The 20,630-nt window shown below is 42.9% G+C and overlaps 1 protein-coding gene across 1 annotated transcript in view; it reads right to left on the reverse strand.

The window, feature by feature from the left end:
- Nucleotides 1–1,878: 1,878 nt before the first annotated feature.
- man2a2 (mannosidase, alpha, class 2A, member 2) overlaps nt 1,879–20,630 on the reverse strand; it is a 30,970-nt gene continuing 12,218 nt past the window's right edge. The window contains exons 10-23 of the mRNA XM_080438292.1: nt 20,114–20,316; nt 19,815–19,997; nt 18,564–18,678; nt 18,323–18,393; nt 17,131–17,296; nt 15,483–15,719; nt 15,080–15,202; nt 14,667–14,781; nt 13,539–13,672; nt 12,941–13,082; nt 12,106–12,239; nt 10,377–10,571; nt 5,864–5,977; nt 1,879–5,278 (exon numbers count right to left, since the gene is read on the reverse strand). Of these exons, the coding sequence (XP_080294418.1) occupies nt 5,126–5,278; nt 5,864–5,977; nt 10,377–10,571; nt 12,106–12,239; nt 12,941–13,082; nt 13,539–13,672; nt 14,667–14,781; nt 15,080–15,202; nt 15,483–15,719; nt 17,131–17,296; nt 18,323–18,393; nt 18,564–18,678; nt 19,815–19,997; nt 20,114–20,316 (2,085 nt within the window). The 3' untranslated portion in view covers nt 1,879–5,125. The remainder of the gene's footprint in view (nt 5,279–5,863; nt 5,978–10,376; nt 10,572–12,105; nt 12,240–12,940; nt 13,083–13,538; nt 13,673–14,666; nt 14,782–15,079; nt 15,203–15,482; nt 15,720–17,130; nt 17,297–18,322; nt 18,394–18,563; nt 18,679–19,814; nt 19,998–20,113; nt 20,317–20,630) is intronic.

Genomic DNA, 20,630 nt, shown 5'->3' on the forward strand with positions numbered 1-20,630 from the left:
AAATCGAGTCATGATAAACTTATCCAGGGTGCTCTGGCTAAACTAATCTGGCAAGATAATTCAGCTTTCATGAAACCGATTCATTGCTAATCCTGGCTAGATTAAACCAGGATAGGTGTTAAATCCAGGCTTAACCCCTAATTTTGCTTTGTGAAATAGGCCCCCGGAGTATCTGTACTTTCACTCAAGCACTGGGGGTGAGTACTTTGCCTGGCACCACTGGTATTAAATCAGTAGAGGAGACTTAATATCACATAATTCACACCTTTGTTATCCCTGATGTCTCTCAATATGATGTGAGCTTTGATCTGTGGTCTGTCCTCCTGCAGCTAAATAACACTTATTATTGATTAGCTCATGGGGTTGGCATGGCTTTTTTCCTTCAGTAAGCAAACCTAATCCAGTTCCCATCCTATACTGGCCTACTTTGATGTCTTGGCAGCAAGACATGTCTAGTATTTTAAGTGTTGTAATAGTGTGTATAAAGTCTAGTCACCGCTGTCCATTAGTTGATTTCATTTTCAGACAGGCCGATGCCTCTACGACTGCAGTTGCAGTCTTATAGTATTGCCAAGTTATGATGCCAAATAGTATTTGTCTGACTGTGAACTTGAACCCAAAACTCAAGAGCAAACGTCTCGTCTCAGCAGTGTGGATGGATAAGGGTCCACACCCAAGAGTAGAACACAGTAGGTGTCAAACAGTTAATCAAACTAATCGATTATTTAAAAAAGACCAATCTTAATAAAATTAGCATATATACAAGCTCACAAGGTACCACAAGGTGACGCACTGTAAGCTTGTAGGTTGGCTATTTTCGCATGACAGCATTGTACGACAAAGTATAAAATAGGGCGGTTATTAAGTGGTTAATCAGACTAAAAGATTTTGTCCATTTCAAAAATCGAAGAGATTTGTTTGTGTTGATTCGATGGTATATTAAAAATAAATGATTATCCCCAAAACACTTAGCCGAAAAAGTAATCAATAGAATAATGTCTCGGAAGATAATCGATAGTTGCAGCCCTACTCGAATGTCTTAGCAGTGTGAATGCATAAGGTCCACTCCACAGTGTGGAGTACAATGCAGAAGTCTATCATCCCCAGGGTTCCTTCAGACATGACTCTCCAACACTACCCCCACACCCCTGTGCACTGTGCTGTCAGCTCTGTGGTGATCAGCCCCAGGCATTCCCTGCCACTAGACTTTCTTTTCCAACTCTGTCCTTGATTCCGTTTTATGTACTGGGGAGTCCATTTCGCTCTCCTTTACGCCCCCAACTCCTTTATGCTCACCTCCCTCCCGTTTGACTATTAAACTCATTGAGTATTCCATCGCCCGGAACGCTCGTTTGAAGTCAAAAGTGGGTAGAATTTAACTACCGCAGTTGACTAAACATCTCCAGTCAAACGATGTGAAACATTAGATCAAAGCACACTTTAATGTATGAGAATGAGACTCTGCTCGCACACAACAGCATCCATCAAGACTTTCTGTGAAGGAAGCCTCTCCCCATCTCTGGCGTCAGCATGCCTTTGCATTAACCACTCGTCAATCTGGCGTCACGATTTTGAGTGTCATTATAGGCAAACATTAAAAAAAAATAGCAGATCTACAAGCTCACAATGTATCATGATGACGTGTTATGAGCATGTAAATTGGCTATTTTGGCTACCAGTATTCGTCATACGATGAAGTATATTATAGGGCCATTTATGCCTCTAACCAACAAATGTTCCCCCTTTCAAAATGATGCTGACCCAGATCAGACCTCGGAATAACCCGGGTATGAATTGTGACCAACTCTTGTCGACCTTTTCACACCAATAGCAAGCTTTGTTTCCAATCTCCTAAACCGGTGGTTCTAAAAAAAAATATTTTCAAGGACATCTCTTCATGACAGTACACTAATTTGTATACGGTCAGAGTTACAGACTTGTAAGGGTCAATTTAGAACCCCCTCAAGGAACCTTGTGAGTCCCTGGACCCCACTTTGAGAACCACTGCCTTAAACCTAATTAGGGGCATTCATTGCTCGAACCTCTGAACTGGGCATTCATTGCCTTAGTTTGAACAATTGTATGTCACCAAGAATAGCATAAAATCATCCCAAAAAAAACATTAAGACCTGAGGCCGATTCTACAAAGGCCTTCTAAATCAGAAGGCATTTGTAGACTGTTTTTAAAAAAACTCATGTTGCTATATATCGTGTCTGTCGGGTGGAAACCTCATATGTTCAAAACTTTTCAGGATTAAAATTCTACAAGTTCAAAATGCATTGCGCCACGCTTCAAGCTTGCAGATCTACTTTTGACGCTTGTAGTATGATCAAATAGGGCATACATTTACAAATATGGAGATAAGAGGTTTCTGCCCGACAACGATATATAGCTAAAATATAAAATGACAGATGCTTTCCTAATTAAGTTTAAATCAGAAAAAGAAAAAGAAAATACACTTTGACAGCAGATCATTCAAGACACAGTGAGAACAGTACATTCGTTACCTTACCTTTATTCATTCCCCGTCTCAACTGTAGTTCTTTTATGCATAATTATATTTTGACCACATACTCTACTGTATATCCATGGAGAGACATATACAGGAGAGATCGGTCCTTCACACAAGTCCCTCTGAACAAAGGAAAAAGAGCGCTACAACATACATCACATGGTAAAAACATTGACACGGATCGACTCGGGACACACACAGAGACACTGGGCTGGAGAGAGGGGCAAAGGGAGGGGGAAAGTGCAATAGAAGATGGCGTGTAGTCAGGTACAAGAAAAGTTCCCCCACAGCTGCAAAGGAGGACTCTTAATTGCCAACTGTCTGAGCGCCAACTATCGAGCTGTGGGAGGTACAGGCGAGACTGTTGAGTGGATGCATAGAACAGAAGCAGAGTGCAACAAAACAAGACCTCTGCTGGAAGAAAATAAATAACTGATTAAGCGATGGGAACAGTGGAGCAGAATGAGACGGGGGTGTGCGGAATGAGACAGACAGGGGCACAGCGTGAAGGGCGACACACGTCAGGATAGAAATGTCTGGCTTCAGCCTGTGGGCACGTACGATAACACCGCCCATGTGACTGTGGAGACAGATAATGGCCTGTATGTGACAGAGCACCTCAAGCCTCGCCATAGGGTAAATGAGTGGTTCTCAACCTCTGGGGCCGTGAAGATATTGCAAGTGCACCCCCAAATAATTGGCAAAAAAAAAAAGATTTTATAACATTTAAATATATAGTGTGTGTAAAATAATGTCATGGCATAATTTCTTTAAAACCTTAAAACGTTTAATTGTGATACTGCTAAGTAGGAACTTAAAGTACTCCAGTAGTTCCATTGATCAAAGCCAGAACACAAATCGATTCATTGATCATAACATGCTCTGAAAATGCATGGTCAGGTGTGTGGGCTTTTGAGATTCTCAAGTGGGCCCTGATCCAGAAAAGGTTGAGAACCACTGGGATAAGTAACACTATGGAAGGATCCGAACAGAGAACAAAGAAAACAAACTGCAACACAGTTCAAGCGGATAGTGTTGTAAGGCCTGATTTATACTTAGTTGCGCGCCGGTGTCTCGCAAACAAAAATAGCCGATCTAAAAGCTCACAGAGCTTGTACATCGGCTATTTCTGGTGCGAGAAAGAAATTGGTATGTGAGTATAACTCAGGCTGAATTTCTTTCAAGTTGGACTGCTATGTCAGGCTCAATCCAAACTCCTGTTTCATTGTTGTCACGTTTGGATGTTTTTTTTTTTAAAAGAAGAAAATCTAAGGGACACTCTCCTGTCTCACAGTGAGATGGAGGTGTCGAGATAACCCAGCAGTCCAGGCTAAAGCCCCAAAGCGGCCGATGATGATTCATATAGCAGTACTACAAGCAGTCCATCATAGTGCACACTGTAACCTCATTACACCCATAAATTCTCCCAAGTATTCACACCAACATAACTACACATACCAATACACTTGCCATATATTAAATATGAGGTATAACCTTGTTCGACTCGTCTACCAGCATAAAGTATGGGACACGACAGCATATTCTCTCTCTACGATGGTGCGCTAAGCATAAATAAAAAGAAACGCTGGAGGAATGGCTTAGGATCGTTTTAAATAGAACATAACTTAAAACTCTACCACAGACCTTAACACAATTTTGGGACACAGCTTGGAGAGGCTTTGGGGGTTGGGGGGGAGGGGGGACAAAAAGAAAAGAGGGTCATTGAGCAAAATGGAGGAGAGCAGGCGCTTCAGAGATGTTTACCAAAAGGTGATGTGGGCGGGTTTCTGTACTGTAGTCGAATGATCTCAAAACGTTACTGATTTGAGACCACAAGGTGTCTCGGAGGACACTTGTATTTCCAGTTCTGGCATACAATAGCTTACAGAGCCATAACAAGGGGCTCACCTGCCAAAGACACCACACATTCACTTTGTACATTTACACTGCTGGACTCGGCTCAGTCCAAAGAAAAAGAAACTAATTCAGACCTTATTGGATTCACAAGACAGGTACAAAAACACTAAGAGTTGTGATGAGTTCCTACTGCAGACAAAGTCCACAGTCCATTTGTAGAAAAACAAACAAAAACAAACAAATAGTCCAAATAAAGCTTTGTAAATTGCACTCTGATGATGCAGCATGAATCCCAGTTCCCTGATCCTGTGATATTTACATTCAGTAGTTAGTCCAGGGGGGGACAAGGATCAAGACGTGTTCAATTAAGTTTTTGTAAAAAACAATGAAATGAGATGTATTCTTCAATAACTACTCCAGTGAAGACACAGATGCCCACTACTATTTTATCAGTGGTTCAGTCTTTGTTTGGCTGCAAAAATCCACTGATGTCTCTAGCCACGGTAATGGCTATTGTCTGCCCCCTGCTGTGCAGTCTGTCTTGTTACAGTGGAACTTGCTTCCCCTGGATTGCAGTGTATGTGGTTCTTGCGTGTGCAGTGTAAACACACACACACACACACACACACACACCGATGGAGAAAACGGAGAGACCCAGACCCTCTGTGCTAAGAATCAGTCTGAACACATCCAGCCGGGGCTCTGGTTTTGGTCTCGGCACGGTGGGTTTATTGCCTATATAGTCTAGGCTGCTCTTAGCGCAGTTTGATTTTGAAGGCAGAGATCTCCATGGGGTCCAGGCTGATGGTGGAATCGTTGGCCAGAGGCGCGCCGGCGTGCATCAGAGTCAGAGACGTGGGCTGCAGAAGCTGCAGGTCCAAGTTCCGGAACAGTTCCGACACAGCCAGCTGCAGAGGGGGAGACACGGTCACAGGGTGACGAGCGGAAGTGGAACGGAAATGCCTAATTTATGCTCCAGACGTAGGACGGCGTCGCAGTACAAAAATAGCAGATCTATAAGCTCACTCACAACGTGTGTGTGAGCTTATTAGATCAGCAATTTTCGGTCAGCAACGATGTCATCATACAACAAAGTATAAACTTGGGGCTCCAGAAGGGGCTTAAGAAGGAAAGACAGCTGAGTGTAACAAAAAGAGATGAGACATAAAGGGATAAAAGAAATGCCATTATAGAGACAGACGGATAGCAAAGGATTGATTTTCTGTCAGAACACATGGAAAGCCCTGAATCCCCTCGTTCCCACAGCATGAAAAGACTACGTACGTAGTGTTGAAATACAACTCCTGGTGCACACCCATCAGTCAGTCTGCGAGTAGGGGTGTGTGTGTGTGTGTGTGTGTGTGTGTGTGTGTGTGTGTGTGTGTGTGTGTGTGTGTGTGTGTGTGTGTGTGTGTGTGTGTGTGTGTGTGTGTGTGTGTGTGTGTGTGTGTGTGTGTGTGTGTGTGTGTGTGTGTGTGTATATCAACACTGACCTGTCCCTCTGTGGTGGTACAGTTGAAGCCCAGGTTTTGAGCCTCCAGGCCACAATCCAGCCCTTTGCGGTGAAGTATCAGGGCAGTGTATGGGGAAGGCCAGTGGGGGTCCTGCTGCTCACACACACACACACACACACACACACACACACACACACACACACGATGTCAGTGTCAAGCTAAATGATCCAATTTGATCTCAATGATACATCCTCACCACATTTAAAACCACACTCAAAACCCATCTTTTCAGACTCACTTTCCCTACCTAATCATATAATCCCCCTTTTCTACCTTTAAAAAAACATTATTATTTTTTTCCCCAAATAAAGTTGTTTTAAGCTCGTTTCAGTAAAGCAACTTTGAGGACTCAGAAAAGCGCTATATAAATTGTATGTATTATTATTATAATACTGTATCTATTAGTTAGCAATTAGGACGACTATGTCACAGGGTCAGATTTGGAAGCAATTAGTTGTGATCGTGTTTGGGTAAAAATCTAAACTTTACCTGAACACAGGTTGCTATTTTATGTTGCAGAGTGACACATGAAAGAGTTGTATATTACAATTTTGTATGCAGCACCAGACTGACTAAGGCAAGATAACATAGTTACAGTATATGATAGGAATTTGGTGACAAAATACAATGAGTTTCTCCAACCACGGATATTGGCTCTGTGACGGCCTAAGGGTTTAGTTGGCCTCATCTTGTCTTTTCTTATTGGCTGTGTTTTCGCCTATTGTTCCAGGAAGTTGATGGGTGGAGCTGAGACCTTTACAATCTTAGGGAATATCAGCACTCACAGAAATGTCCTTTAAGGCAATTTTATTCAGTTGGCAAGAGCAGCATATGGCCAGCAAACAGAGTTCTATATGCTCGCTGCCTGTGCCAACTGAATAAAAAGTCCCTGAAGGACATTTCTGTGAGTGCTGATATATCCCATTATTATAAAGGAACTTTTTTTGACAATGCATCCGGTAATAAACTAGTCAAATAAGTTGTGTTCACATTCTCTTGCAATTCTGGACCTGAGACCTTGTCAGAGATGCAACACACATGAGCAGGCTGGGCTCAGGAGGCCATATATCAGACCTGCAATATTTTCTTTACCTATTTCCCTGACCTGCTGACTGATAATGTTATTTGTTTCACATACGTAACCCACTCATATGCCCACAGGCTGAAGCCAGACCATACACACAAGCACAGAGATCATTAGCTTCTGGGTATACGTCATTTGATTAGTTTAGTCGAGGTTCCGGCATAGTTTAGTGCTTTGGTTGGGTCAGTTGTGCTTATTGTTAGGACTAGAGCTTTAGTGCTTGGGATGGTCACCATGGCGATTTGACTTTAAATCAATACCACGATTACTTCAAACTTTTGCCTCAGTTACGATTAACTAACATTTTCATTTATTTGTTTAGGTGAAAATAGCCGATCTACAAAATCATGCCGCGTTGTGAACTTGTAGATTGGCTATTTTTTTTTGTTTTGTACGCCACTAACCCTGTACAACAAAGTATAATACTGGGTTCAGTGGTTAATCAGTCTAATCAATTTAGGTGATTATTAAAAAAAAATTTAAAAAAATTAATTCATGTCCATTCGTTGATAAATATACATAAATGGTCACAAAAACTTGCTTCTCGATTAACTTACATGAGCAAGATTAAGTCAGTTATTGTTTCTAATTGTTCGTTTTGATATATTTTTGGTTAATTGCCAAGCCCTAACTGGAGAGAATAAAGGAGGGTTTCTCCATTGGGATTGGTTTATGAAATCTTGGTAGTGTTGCAGTGAAAACTGTTAAAGCAGTTGTCTCTGGAGCATATCCATGGACTCGAGGGGGTCTTTGTTTGAGCAGTTGCCTTCCTCGCTCTAGTAGTTTTTAGTGCATAATTACCCACTGCAAGTAACTGCATGAATACTTGGGTTGAGATTAATACGGTTCTGGGTAGGTAGTTAGCGGGAAGGCTCTGATATGTATTTCACCTCAGGGATCAATACTGCCCTATTATGGCTACCGTCTCATTGTATATATTAGCAACTTTTGAAGCTCGTTGAGCATTATGATGGCGTTGGAGAAAAATGGTTAAAGGAAGAAAATAAAGGGTCGTTGTCGAGGCCTGCTTTAATGGAAAACTTTGTTTTTCCAGCTACATTGCAGAGTGCAAGTTACAGTGTTGGTGAGTCTGCGGTTTCTCCCGCAGTAGCTTTAACCTTTGAGCAGTAAAAAAAAAAGAGCTGCCGCTGTTGGAAATGGAGGGATAAATAGAACATAGAAAACGAATCTGAGATTCTTTAGAAGTGTGTCTGGACAGTTATGACTGCTTGTACAGTGCAGTCAGCATTTAGTGTGGGGTTGGATGTGGCAGCAACTCTGAATCGAAGAACTCTGAATCGCTTCAAAATGTGTTTGTTAGCTCACTTGACTGTTGAAAAGCATACTAAATTGGCTGAATTGTTCAAAAGTTATCCATCCGTAGATGGGACATGCCTTCCAAAACCAATCCGACTGAACAAGAACAAGATATTGACGTGGGCGACGCAAAACCAATTAATTCGAGATTCTATCGAGTCTCTGAAGAGAAGCAAACAATAACTTATGGTGAAGTTAAGTACATGCTTGATGGGCACTAGGGAGGTGCAGGGGTTAAGTTTCTGTCCTGCCCACCACCACTAGGGGTTTCACTTTGAATCCCTACGGTGCATCTGGTTTGGCCGAGTGCTCCAGCGCAATTGGTTGTGTTCCGAGAGTGGGAAGCCGGGCAGAGAGTGTGATCTCTGTCGCTGAATTAGTGACTCCTACATTTTTGGTTAGGGTGCCTGTTCAGCAATGAGATCAACTGGGTGGGATAGCATGTTCCTCTGCACGCGCTACACCCTCCTGGTGAAATTACTCATTGTCAAGTGAAAAGAAACAGCGGGCAACTTCATGTATATCATGTATATCATACCCTCCCACATGACCAACTTTAGGGGATACCAGTGATGGACTGTATTGACCAAGTCGGTGCCGCAAGTATGTGAGAAAATCCAATCTATTAAAGGGGATACTGACAGTTGCCATTAAGCCCAAGAGCTCAAGAAATATCTGCTTTCATAACACCATCTGGACTGTTCTATTTTTTTCTTTGGAATTGGATCTTCAGGGAATTTGATTCCCTGCACCACAAAAGAGACAAAGCAAGGGGTGTGTTTGTGTGCGCTGCCTTCAACTTATCTTGTTCTCTTACAGTCATGGGTTATGACTTAACCACTGAAGCCCTAACAGTATATACCTCTACGTATGACAAATAGTGAAAATAGCCAATCTACAAGCTCACGACACGACACGTTGTGAGCTTGTAGATTGGCTATTTTTCTTGTTTTACATTTCCTTTTTTTTCAAATACAGTAAAACCTGGGAGGATCATCTTAAAGTCTTATTCCTGCTTTCTTTGAATGACTAGCAGATGGAAATGTGACTAAACAGCAAAATGTGAGTTTGCAAAAGCCACCATGACATCTTGGTATGGTTGTGGGTCAGGGTAATGTACGATCTGTTTATGCCAAAGTTTCAGCTATTTATGAGTTTCCGGTTTCCCACCACTAAAAAGGGACTAATGAGGTATTGGGGTTTGAACGTTAATTACAGCGTCTTTTGCCAGAATTTCTGAACTTTGGTGGCTGCTCTGACTGACTCGCTGAAGGCAAAATCTAAATGAATTTGGTCTGTTTCATGTCAGCAAGCTTTTGGTGACATTAAAGGATTTGTTGTGTTCCGCTCCAATTCTGTTAGCTGCCTGATTCCGTCAGCCTTTCAAGTTTTCACATGGATAAAAGCCATATTGGCTTATTGGCATACTCATTCAAGCTGATAAACAAGGTATTGAATGTCCAGGTAGCTTCTTTTCCAAGAAGTTCCAACTCCTATCAGCTGAATTACTCAGTGGTAGAAAACAGAGTGGTGGAGTTCATCTTCTTCCATGGCAACCATGACTCCAGAATGGCAATCGTTGTATTTACTGACCATAAACATAAAAAGTCACCTTTCTGAACTCTGCAGAAGCCAAATCAGAGCTTTGTGTGGTGAGCTTAGTTTTTTCAGCCTCACTACTTGGGACATCCGGGATATTAACCACTTAAGCCCTATGTACTTCTTTGTAAGACTAATAGCGAAAATAGCTGATCTACAAGCTCTACAAGTGTCGCATCACGTAACGGCAGGATGTGAGCTTGTAGATCCAACATTTTTCTTTTGAATTTTTGAATATATATATTTAAAAAATCTAATGTTCGCCTGTAATAGGGACACCAGGGTTAATGTGGTTAAGGGTAAAGATAATATTATGAAGGAGGACAAAGGTGCACCTTTGCAACTCTTAGCAACATAACTAATAACATATCTTCTACACTGTCCACTGCAGCCTCTGCTTCCCTTCCTCTTAAATTGCTCCTAGGCGCCAAGGTTGCTGAGCCAGCCATTCCTCCTTCATTCATCATGTAGAACGCCATTTGTCTCCCTCACCTGGCTTTGGATGCTGCGCAGATTCAGCAGGTGGAAGTCACAGGGCAGGTTGCTCTTGAGGGGGGCGAAGGTCTGCAGGGGGGGGATGCCCCGCTTCTTGGGTAGGACGGGTAGCGCCAACACCTCGTGGTTCAAGATGCTGTTGGTCATGTGACTGAGCAAAGACGGGAAGCTGGTCGGTCCGCCGTCCATCATCTGGGAGGAGGGAGAGCCGGGCGGATTAGGACGACACTGTGGCAAACGGCAACCTCTGTCTCTGACATCAGTAATTTACCACTGGCACTTACCGGTATGTCCAAAAGTGTGCAATATAACCCATTAAGACCTGAGGTTGATTCTACAAATGTCTTTTAAAAGCAGTAGTACTCACACTTTCAAGATCAAAAATAGCAGATGTACAAGCTCGCAGCGCGGCACGAAGCCACGCCGCTGTGAGCATGTAGATCTGCTAGTTTTGAATAGCCACCGCAAAAATCTAAAATGATACAGATGCTTTCCTGGTTTTAATGGGATAAATGCAGTCAATCTACGATTTACTAAAACTAAGTGAGGGTCTAAAGACTATCAAATATACTGTACATGCTATCTAACTCTAGCAAACAAAGTTTTTCATGGGGATTTTCAGTTTATGTCTCTCAGCCACAGCCTGCATTGTGATGGGGTGCGACATCACAGTGACATCACATGAACAGCTTCAACAGTCATTTCAATCAACAAGGCCATGAAGTGTCGCTAAGATGGAGGACCATCGCTGGTCAGGGCAACTCCATCCCATCTGCCATCGGCAGTTTTTACTTTTAGCAGTGATAATGTAGGATGATAAAACTGCAAGCAATGCCTTGCGTTTTTGTCCCCAAGCGTTATCCATTTACTTGATATAAATGGCATCTGCTTGTCACTTACATTGCAGTTGGTTTCAAAGATGGACAGGTTTTTGTTTTGTGGCCTAGGGCCTATGAGGTGGAGGGATGCCATAAAGAGGAGACTAGGAAACTGGAGCTAGAGCACAGACCATACACAAGCTAGCTAGCATCCTTTGCCGTTGCCCGGGCAACATTACCTCTTGAGCTCCGCCCCTCAAGATTTGGGAGAGGAAAGAACGAAAGGAGGAAGAGAATTTGGCAAAGAAGCCGTCATCATGCTGAGTGGTGATTGAGTGGAACGGGACATTGTGTCAAAGAAACAAGGAGGGCACAGAGGTTGACAGGAAGACAAATGACGGGAATGGTGGGTAATGGAAAGAAAAAGAAAATGGAGAAACGCATTAACAAACATAGGATGAAGGACAAACAAGACATTATCCCCCATTCATAATTCAACAACCATGGGTTGTTCAGATTAAACAGGTTAATTAAAAGTACACACAGCCAAGTGGGGTTTGAGTGTGTGTGTGTGTGTGTGTGTGTGTGTGTGTGTGTGTGTGTGTGTGTGTGTGTGTGTGTGTGTGTGTGTGTGTGTGTGTGTGTGTTTAACATCCACTTAAACCCTATATTCTTTGTTGACCGGAGTCCCCCAGGGATCTATACTAGGTCCCTCTACACCAAATCTCTTCGCTGAAAATAGCTGATCTACAAGCTCACAACGTGTCACAATGTGCCGCATTGTGAGCCTGTACAGTAGATCAGTTTTTGTTCGTTTTTTTTTCGCTGTATGTTCGCTCCGGAATAGGGACGCACGCCAAGGTTCATGTGGTTAAGCTCCTATAGTTCAGGTTTGCTCTGTGACCGACCTTGTTGCCCGTGGACCTCCTCTCCAGCAGCAGGCGGAAGCGGTTGGCGGTCCTCTTGTTGTCCTTCAGACCCTGGCCAAGCCCGCGGTTGTCGTCCTGCATCAACCGGCGGTCCATAATCACCTCCAACTGACCTGCGGGTCGACAAACACAAGCCAGCAACGTCAACACTAATTGTCTGTGTGTGTGCAGAACTGTCCCTGGCAGGAGAAAAAGATTATAAAAAAATCATCTAGGCTAGTGCTTTATTCGAGGGAGAAGCAAGCCGTACGCAAATCCTTATTTAATTACACCCAACCCTGAAGGCGGAAATAGCTACATATTCTCTGAACTTTTGTAATGCAAAATATAATTACCCATCAGCATACTCCAGTGCTGGCAGCTATGTAAATAATAGGCTACAAAGTACGAGTTTAACTTTTTTAAACACTTTCAGCCCATTACGAACTTAATGTTTAACATGTCAAAAAGTACAAAACATATGTGATTTTTTTTAATAAAATGTGGCGGTACATCTTTGGCCTACTGGCAATGTGCACAAGAGATTTGGCACTGATCTGTTCAGCGGTTTGCGAGATTAGCTCTGGACACAGGGACACACACCTTTAATAGACAGCTAGCCTAAAGAGCCAGGCCATAAAAATTAAACAAGCTGTGCCAGAAATATTCAAGGGCAAAAATATACTTAATATCTGGTCATGGAATGACAGTCCCCTGTTCCATCATTTTTACTTTCACGCGTGCGGAGGTCAAAACGTTAAATCTCTACAGTGTTGCCGTTACGCCACAGTGAATCATTGGTTGTGCGCAGCCTAAATGGCTGGGTGATACGGACCACTGTCCAGACTGGTGACGCCCAGGGCCTGAGCCGTGTGCAGGGTGAGACGGTGCTGGCTGTCCTGGATGTAGGCTTGACTTGGCATGGGGTAGAAGTTTGCTTGTAGGGGAAGCTTCATATAGTGGCGGCGGGGCTGCATCTACGGGCACATGTACACACACACACACACAAAGTGTCAGACACAAATCCCAAGGCAAATACAGTTAATCGAACTAATCAATTATAAAAAATCTAATAGCTAGATCAGCTACTTTAGCTATTTTTCTGTGAAAGTATTGTAAGACAAAGTAGAAAATAGGGTGTTGGTGAATCAGACTAATCGAAAAGCTGTACTAAAAAAAAATCTATTTATGTTTTCTGCATCTATTCGTTGATATACATTTTTTTATATTATTTAAAAAATAATTCTAGATTATTCGATAAATCAAAAAAGTAATCAATAGAATAATTGCATAAGAAGATAATCGATTGTTGCAGCTCTACTAATGTCTTTCTTTGGAAGACACACAGAATCACATTAGATTCATAATCATCCTTCTGTCCAGGGATCATAACATGAGGACAAATAAAAGTCTACCGTCAACAGGGCACTGACCTGGAAGCCATTGAGGTCTGTGTAGAAGACCTCACCACTCTGGATGTCCGTGTTCAACCTCATAGCCAGCTCCTTATTGGTCTGGTCTCTGATATCAACCATGGTTGTCATGTCAATGGACAGGCCGTCCACCCCTGGGAATACACAAAACAATACAGAGACGTTATAGATTTATAAACAGGACTGAAAGACACTGCAGACCCAAAAATTAGGTTGTCTTATACTCGGGGACTAGACTTTGACGTTTCGTTATATGGGGTACTTTTTTCCACAGTGTACACAGTGTCAGATCTTCAGCGCAGTGGGTTTTAATAATTGTTTATCTATGCAGATGCACGTCTATACTCTGCAAATACAAATCCACCACAACAGTCAACACTGACAGCCCAACTCTGAGTCTTTTTTTCAGTCTCCTCCTCTCCTTCAATTCAACCAACTATCTGGGGTTGTCTCTCTCTTTGGTGAAATCTTACTTTCGTTTTCTCACTGCTGTCTCCGCCATCGTACCTTCCCATCTCACTGAAAAGGGATTTTTCCTGACAACTGCAGCGATGTTAAGACGTGCATCAGGCGCATGTTTACAGTATGGTAATACGGTAATAAGCAGCGTGCTGAAATGTGCTGTGTGCACGGGGCCATAACGTCTCATAATGACATGTCAGTAGTGTCGGTTTGCATAAAATGTAAGACTTAAACCAACCGTTAATGCACTGTTTTTGCACTATGAAATTAAATAGTATTAGAAATACCAGTAGGCAACATTATTAATTAAACTTTTTTATTGAAGGAATTTAAAAGTATGATTACATTGAATACAATTATTTTCAAATAAAATGCTGCTGTATATAAAGAAATAAGGTTTGGTCTTTTTTCCTAAAACAGGTGTTGAAAGGGGGGTTGTTTTGTTTTTTAAACAGGGTCATCTAAAATTCGGGCCAAAATGGTAAATTAATTTGACTTTCAAATTATCTCCCGGGAGACTACTGAGGCATTCTGGCACATTCTGTGTTTCATTTGCAACAAAAAACACCATCTGCCAGCCACGGAAGCGAAAACACACTGTTCAAAAGTAAATTCAAACATGGTTATTTGATGCCAGTCTGCAGAGTGCTGTGAATGCGATATTACCTGGCACATTGTGTATGCGAATGATCTGTTGGAAATGCTGGTAGTATGCTACGACCTCGGAGAAGAGCGGTCCTTCCACCACGCGCACCACAGGTGGCTCCTTTTGAATGTAGGGCTGTGAGTAGGAGGAACACACAGGCACAAACATATGGGGAAGAACAGAGCAAGAGGAGAGGTGAGTGAGAAGTGAAGAGAGCTGCACAGCAGTAGCAGTGTAAAAAACACAGCACTGCAGCTGAGCTCCTGCGTTCCGCTGCTTTTTGATCGTTGCTTTTCAATCAATGAAGCGACGAAGCAGCATGCACGCATCTCCCCCGAGCTCCCCAATATGACACACTATACACATGGGAGACCGTGTCAAAGCCCTCTGTGAGAGCAAGTAAACAGCTGAGATGAGGGTACTGATAGAATACCTTAGCCTTTCCATCGGGTAAGAAGAGGTAAGCCCCACTCTTGTCCTTGGAAGCACGCGTGCCGTACGTTAAAAACTGCATCTGAACCTTCACCTCCTGAGGGTCGTCTTTCCGTCGGATGCTCTGATGAAGAGCAAGAAAAATGGCAGAAAACACAGTGTGGGAGAGCCGTGACAGAACATGATGGAGATCAAAGAAGACCTGTGTTAGCAGCAGGACAAGTCATGTTCACTTAGATCAAACAAAGACAGGGGCTGTTGGGAAATCAAGCCATTGTTTTGTTTTTTTACCACTTTTTACAGATCAAAGTTAAACAGCAGAGCTGGCCCCCCAAGTAAGCTTTTTAATGATGACTATAAACAGTTTTAACTGATCAGAGAGCTGAAGCAGATCTCCCACAAACCTCCAGCAGTCCCGTCGTGCCAGAGAAGCCGAGCGTGAGAGACTGGCTGGTGATGTAGAAGGTCTGTGGGTCGGCCTGCTGAGATCGAACCGGCAGGGGGTCCACAGCATGGGCGCTCAGCCCCCGTCCCGCCAGCCTCAGAAGGGTGTCGGAGCGTAGAGTCATGGGGGAGTCGGGAGCATCGTACACATGGAACACAGCCAGACCCAAGGCGGGCAGACGTACCATGAACGAAGCCTGCGTACACAAGAGAAAACGATGACAAAAACAATTAAGAAACAAGTCTCCAAATTCACATTTCACAGCTCTCTTCAATTTAATGATTCAACTAATCAACTGACCAAAACAAATTATATTACATTATCATCTATTTGTATGCAGCAGCTGGTCTCACTCTCCACTACTTTACTTAGATCAATTACTTCATTTCCTGTTTTCAAAATGTCTTAGCTTGATTCGCTCAAATCTAACTGTTCTTGCTTTTGATTCTTGTTTTATATAATTGATTGTATTTACATTCTAATTGTTATTTTCTTAGATGACATGTGTAACAGATGTAGAATGGTCTGGGATGGTGTGAGAGCCCTCATGTGTATGTTTTGTCGATTGTTATTGTCGATTGTTATGTGATTGTGTGCGTTGTGCCTGAGGACCCCCTGGATCTCAAGGGGTTTATTTCAAATGAAAAAGAAATCCATGCTGCTATATTGCTGGTAAAGCTGCCATACTTCGAAAATAATGGAGGCGGCAGGTAGCCGCTTTCATCGTCACCGGCGTTGCACTTAAGACCGTGAGGCAGAGAGAAGCAGGGATCTTGTAGATTTTTACAGTCAATTAAAAGACGAAGTGAAGTCATTTATTGACTTCTATATTGTGATTGATGAGAGCACCGACATGAACATTTTATTAGAGCCAATGGGCTCAACCATAAATTCCAAAAATAATATTGGACACAGCGTACCCTTCCACACTGACGTCCAGGGGCTGTGCTCAAACAGGAATTTAAGTTGGGCAGAAATTGAACTATTCATTTCAAATCCGGTGGCAGAGATGACCCAGACTGGATTCATAATCTTGCCTTTTGGTGGATAGAACAATTTTCCAGTACTCACAGTACAGACTCAGAGTAGCATTTCTTTTGATATATGGCCACCAGAAAACCAATATTATTTACAATTGCGTACTGCCACTTACTGGTGACTTTAGGTACACGTTGGGAAGCTCATGTCGTTCCCAAGTGTCCCCAGGGCTTTCAAGACTGCCCGCCTTTGTCACAGTCACCTTGACCGAGGAAGTCATGCAAAATGATGGGATTTCATTAGGACTAAACTGTCACCCGAGTTTAAAATGTGGATGATTAACCGTTACATATGAGGCCAAAGGCGTCACTATGGAAATTAATCGCATAGGTTTTTTTAAAACATTATTTGAAGCGAATAGAAATGCTATATTAGGTGCTCCTCCCGACTATAATTCACACCAGACTGAAAATATTCAAATCACACCAAAAACTCACTGCAATTAAATCCCCACCACCACTACCAAGAGTTGCCTAGCAACAGCATGACAGAATTGTCACTCTCCCCCCTAATCCTCCGACAGTGCTCCTTGCTTAAAACCGAGCAAGACCATTTTAACATCTCCTTACCTCAAACACTTCAGCACTCATCTGGCTGGCAGAGCTCCACTGAGCGCTCAGCTGCACGGGGAGGGTCTGTCCGTCCTCGGTGAGCACGCGCACCCTGACCGTGTTCACCAGCACCGTCACCACGCACAGCCGCTCCTGCTCCACCGGGTTGAACAGAACCACGTACCTGGGCGGGACAGGAAAATGAAAGAGGTCAGGGATACTGCTGGACGGGTTGACGAGCACACAGTAGATGACTAATCAACCACTTAGGGAGTAGTTCACCCCAAAAAATACATATTTTCTATCAATTACACACCCCTTAACACATTCCATGCCAGACGTTAATCTCAAAATGTACTCACCAGTGCCAACGTGTTATTGTTGTTTTTTAGTTTTTTTCACGTCGCCATATACCTTGTTAAAATCCTTAAGATTGAGCTGTGCACTGTTTGTAAACATCGGCGACTTCTCACTGAATCTACCAGTGAAAACCACATGTCAAACGGAGCTCCATGGTTGTAGTTAGAGCGGTTTACGTTAAACGGGGATATGCGAGGAGAAAAAAATACAGGAAGAGAATTGAGTTTCAGTTTCGTCATTAGAACGAGGGCCGCCGTGATCGGCAAAACCGGATCCCAAATAATTCTGTTTCCGGTCGTCAAACCGGAACCAGAAATGGATTTTAAAAAAATCCGAAAGTGCACCTGGGGGGGGGGATCTACGCGAACCGGCGGTTCGCGTAGATGTACGCGATTGGCACGCTGCGGCTTTAAATAGGTTCGCGTAGATCTACGCGATTGGCATTCAATGTGTTAAATTCATGGAGATTTTTTAGTTTTTGTCGCATTCCTTAGCCAATAATTTAATGACCGCCTGGGGCTCCCACTGTAGCTGTCCGAGACTCAATTGCAGGTCAATTGGGTCTCATACTGGGGACTCCGCCGGTCATCAAATTATTGGCTTAGGAATGCGACAAAAACGAAAGAATCTCCATGAATTCAAGGCTTCATGGGGTGTGTAATTGGTAGTAAAATACGCCGTTTTTTGGGTGAACTACTCCTTTAAGCCCTATATACTTCATTGACAGGTGTCGCCCAGGGCCCCCTCCTTCCCCCCCCCCGCATCTACAACAAATCTCTTCACTGAAAAAATATAAATCGACACCGTGGGGTTAACATGTTGAATGATGAGGAGTGATGCAGGGCAATACCTTGGTCCAGCTGGGTCCACTTCAATGAGAGTGCGCTGCGGCAAAGTGTCCTGAGTGGCACGTCTGTCATCCTACAGAGACACACCAAGATACAAATCAGGGCACTCGCAACGCAGACTATCCTGTTGCGTATAGATAGTTGTTTGTTGCTGCAACTGCATTTTTTTATCCTTGAAGTGTGTATTTTGCCAGCTAAAAGGGTTAAACAATACAGTATGTGGTACCCCCGGCTCCCTCTTACCGTCTCTAGGAAAGGCTCTGTCTGGTAGAAGCGATAGAACTCCTTGTTCTTCATCACCAGAAAGTGAGCAGCGTTGATGATGACTCTCTTCAGACCAATCAGCGAGCGCAGTAACCTACAGAGCAGGGAGAAGAACCAGGTGCTCACTACAGCTAGTCATAGTTGAGGTTTTTCTTTTGAATATTCAGTGATATAATTTAAAATTAAGAGTTAAAAAAGGACATACTTATAGAATAACCACAGAGAATACTTGATTCTGACTGGCTGGAGTAAAATATTTTCAGTTAACTACAAAATGTTGACCTCACCGTTCTAAATTAATATGCAGAATAAAACTATTCAGTTATTTAAGCTATCATTAGCTACAGTACAAGGCAAGGAAAATAACCTGCAATATTACTTTCAACATTTTGAGGAACACAAAATGTCTGTGTGGGTGTGAAAGATATTGACTATAGTGAGCTGAATGACTCAGATTGGTAGGATAGTCGTTTCCAGGACATGACTACCGGTTCTCCCACTTGCTGGAGGAGTGAGGCAACATTTGTTCCAAGGTTGGTGAAGATAGTGGCAATGCACTGTTTCTATTCAATAGCTTATTGCCCAAAAATATGAATAAACACTACTTGGTATAAGTGGAATAATCAACACGACATCCACTCCCTAAATCATATGGTGTTAAAAGGCTGACTGGTGAGTCACAGCCAGTATACACCACACTTACAGTGGATAACCAGCTCCATTCTAATGATTCCCCCCACCCTCTGCACAGTCCACTTCTGCTTCGGTATAAAAATAGCTTTGTTCCAGCAGCCATCACTCAGATGAACAAGACATAGCAACACTGCACAGATGCTATGTTCATTTATTTGTTTTCATCAGTATTTTACCTATATTTTTATTCTAGTTGGTAATTTATTTTATTGAGTTTAATTCGTTTTCCTTGTTTCTGTCCATTATTTGAGCACTTAATCATATGTGTCTGTTGTATGTAAAATGATTGTTAAAATGGATGGCCTGCTGTGACTGTCTATTGCAACCAAATCTACTGTATCTACAGGTGCAAATGAAGTAACCTGAACCCTGCCATGCAATTATCGAACAATAATGCACTAAGCAGAGGCTAACCGCAGTAACATAATTAGCCTCTGTATCATACATTATTTATCGATAACCGCAATGTTTGTCGTTGTGCATCCCTTACTCATTCCCATCCATATTATTGTCATTTTCAGGCAAAATCTAAATTACTTGGTGCCGTAGTCGGTGACAACATTCTCCTTTGCTGTGCCAGTGATGCCATCGTGATGCTGGAAGAGGCCAACGGATCGCCGCGCGTCAGCCAGCAGGGCATAATCAGTGACTGGGTAGCGGCCCTCCATGCCCCCATGCCGAGCGCTTGCAACAGCCAGACTGTAGAGGATCTCAGCACCCCTGAAGATCAGCGAGAGGCAGTCATGGGTGAATAAACCGCCTTAAGATAAACTCAAGGCCACACAGGTCATTCAGAGCTATGGGTATAAAATGAGGTGTGATCTAACCGGCCTCACCTGAGGTGCGACTCCACCACACGGTCCAAGCTCTTGTAAAAGGGTCGCGATGTGAAATAACCTGTCCAGTAGTGGTCCTCGCGGTCTGCATAGGCGAAGAAGTCTCCACTCAGCACAGGGTAATCTGCAGGCCTGGATCCCGGCGTCGCACCGTTGGCTTTATAAACAGCATTGAAATAGTCTGACAGGGTACCAAACTGGGCCTAGACACGCAGAGACACGTCAGGGACAAAGAGATGTGATGATGTTTCAGACCTCACTCAAACACATTGAACAAAAATAAATAAAAACCTTATACGTGTCCCTTTGATATGACGTGATGATATTTAAACAAGCCAACATTGAAACAAAACTTCTACTCGTGACAGATATTTTCATTTTGTCATCCAGCTCAGATGATAACAATACATAATTCATTACAATGAAGAATGTTCTGTATTGGGCTAGTTGATGTAAGCAGCAAAAAATATATAACACAATGAGCATAGCACCTGGTGGTGACAGAAATAGTTTCTCA

This window comes from Gymnoscopelus braueri (assembly GCF_963280865.1).
Source record: "Gymnoscopelus braueri genome assembly, chromosome: 9".
Taxonomy (NCBI): domain Eukaryota; kingdom Metazoa; phylum Chordata; class Actinopteri; order Myctophiformes; family Myctophidae; genus Gymnoscopelus; species Gymnoscopelus braueri.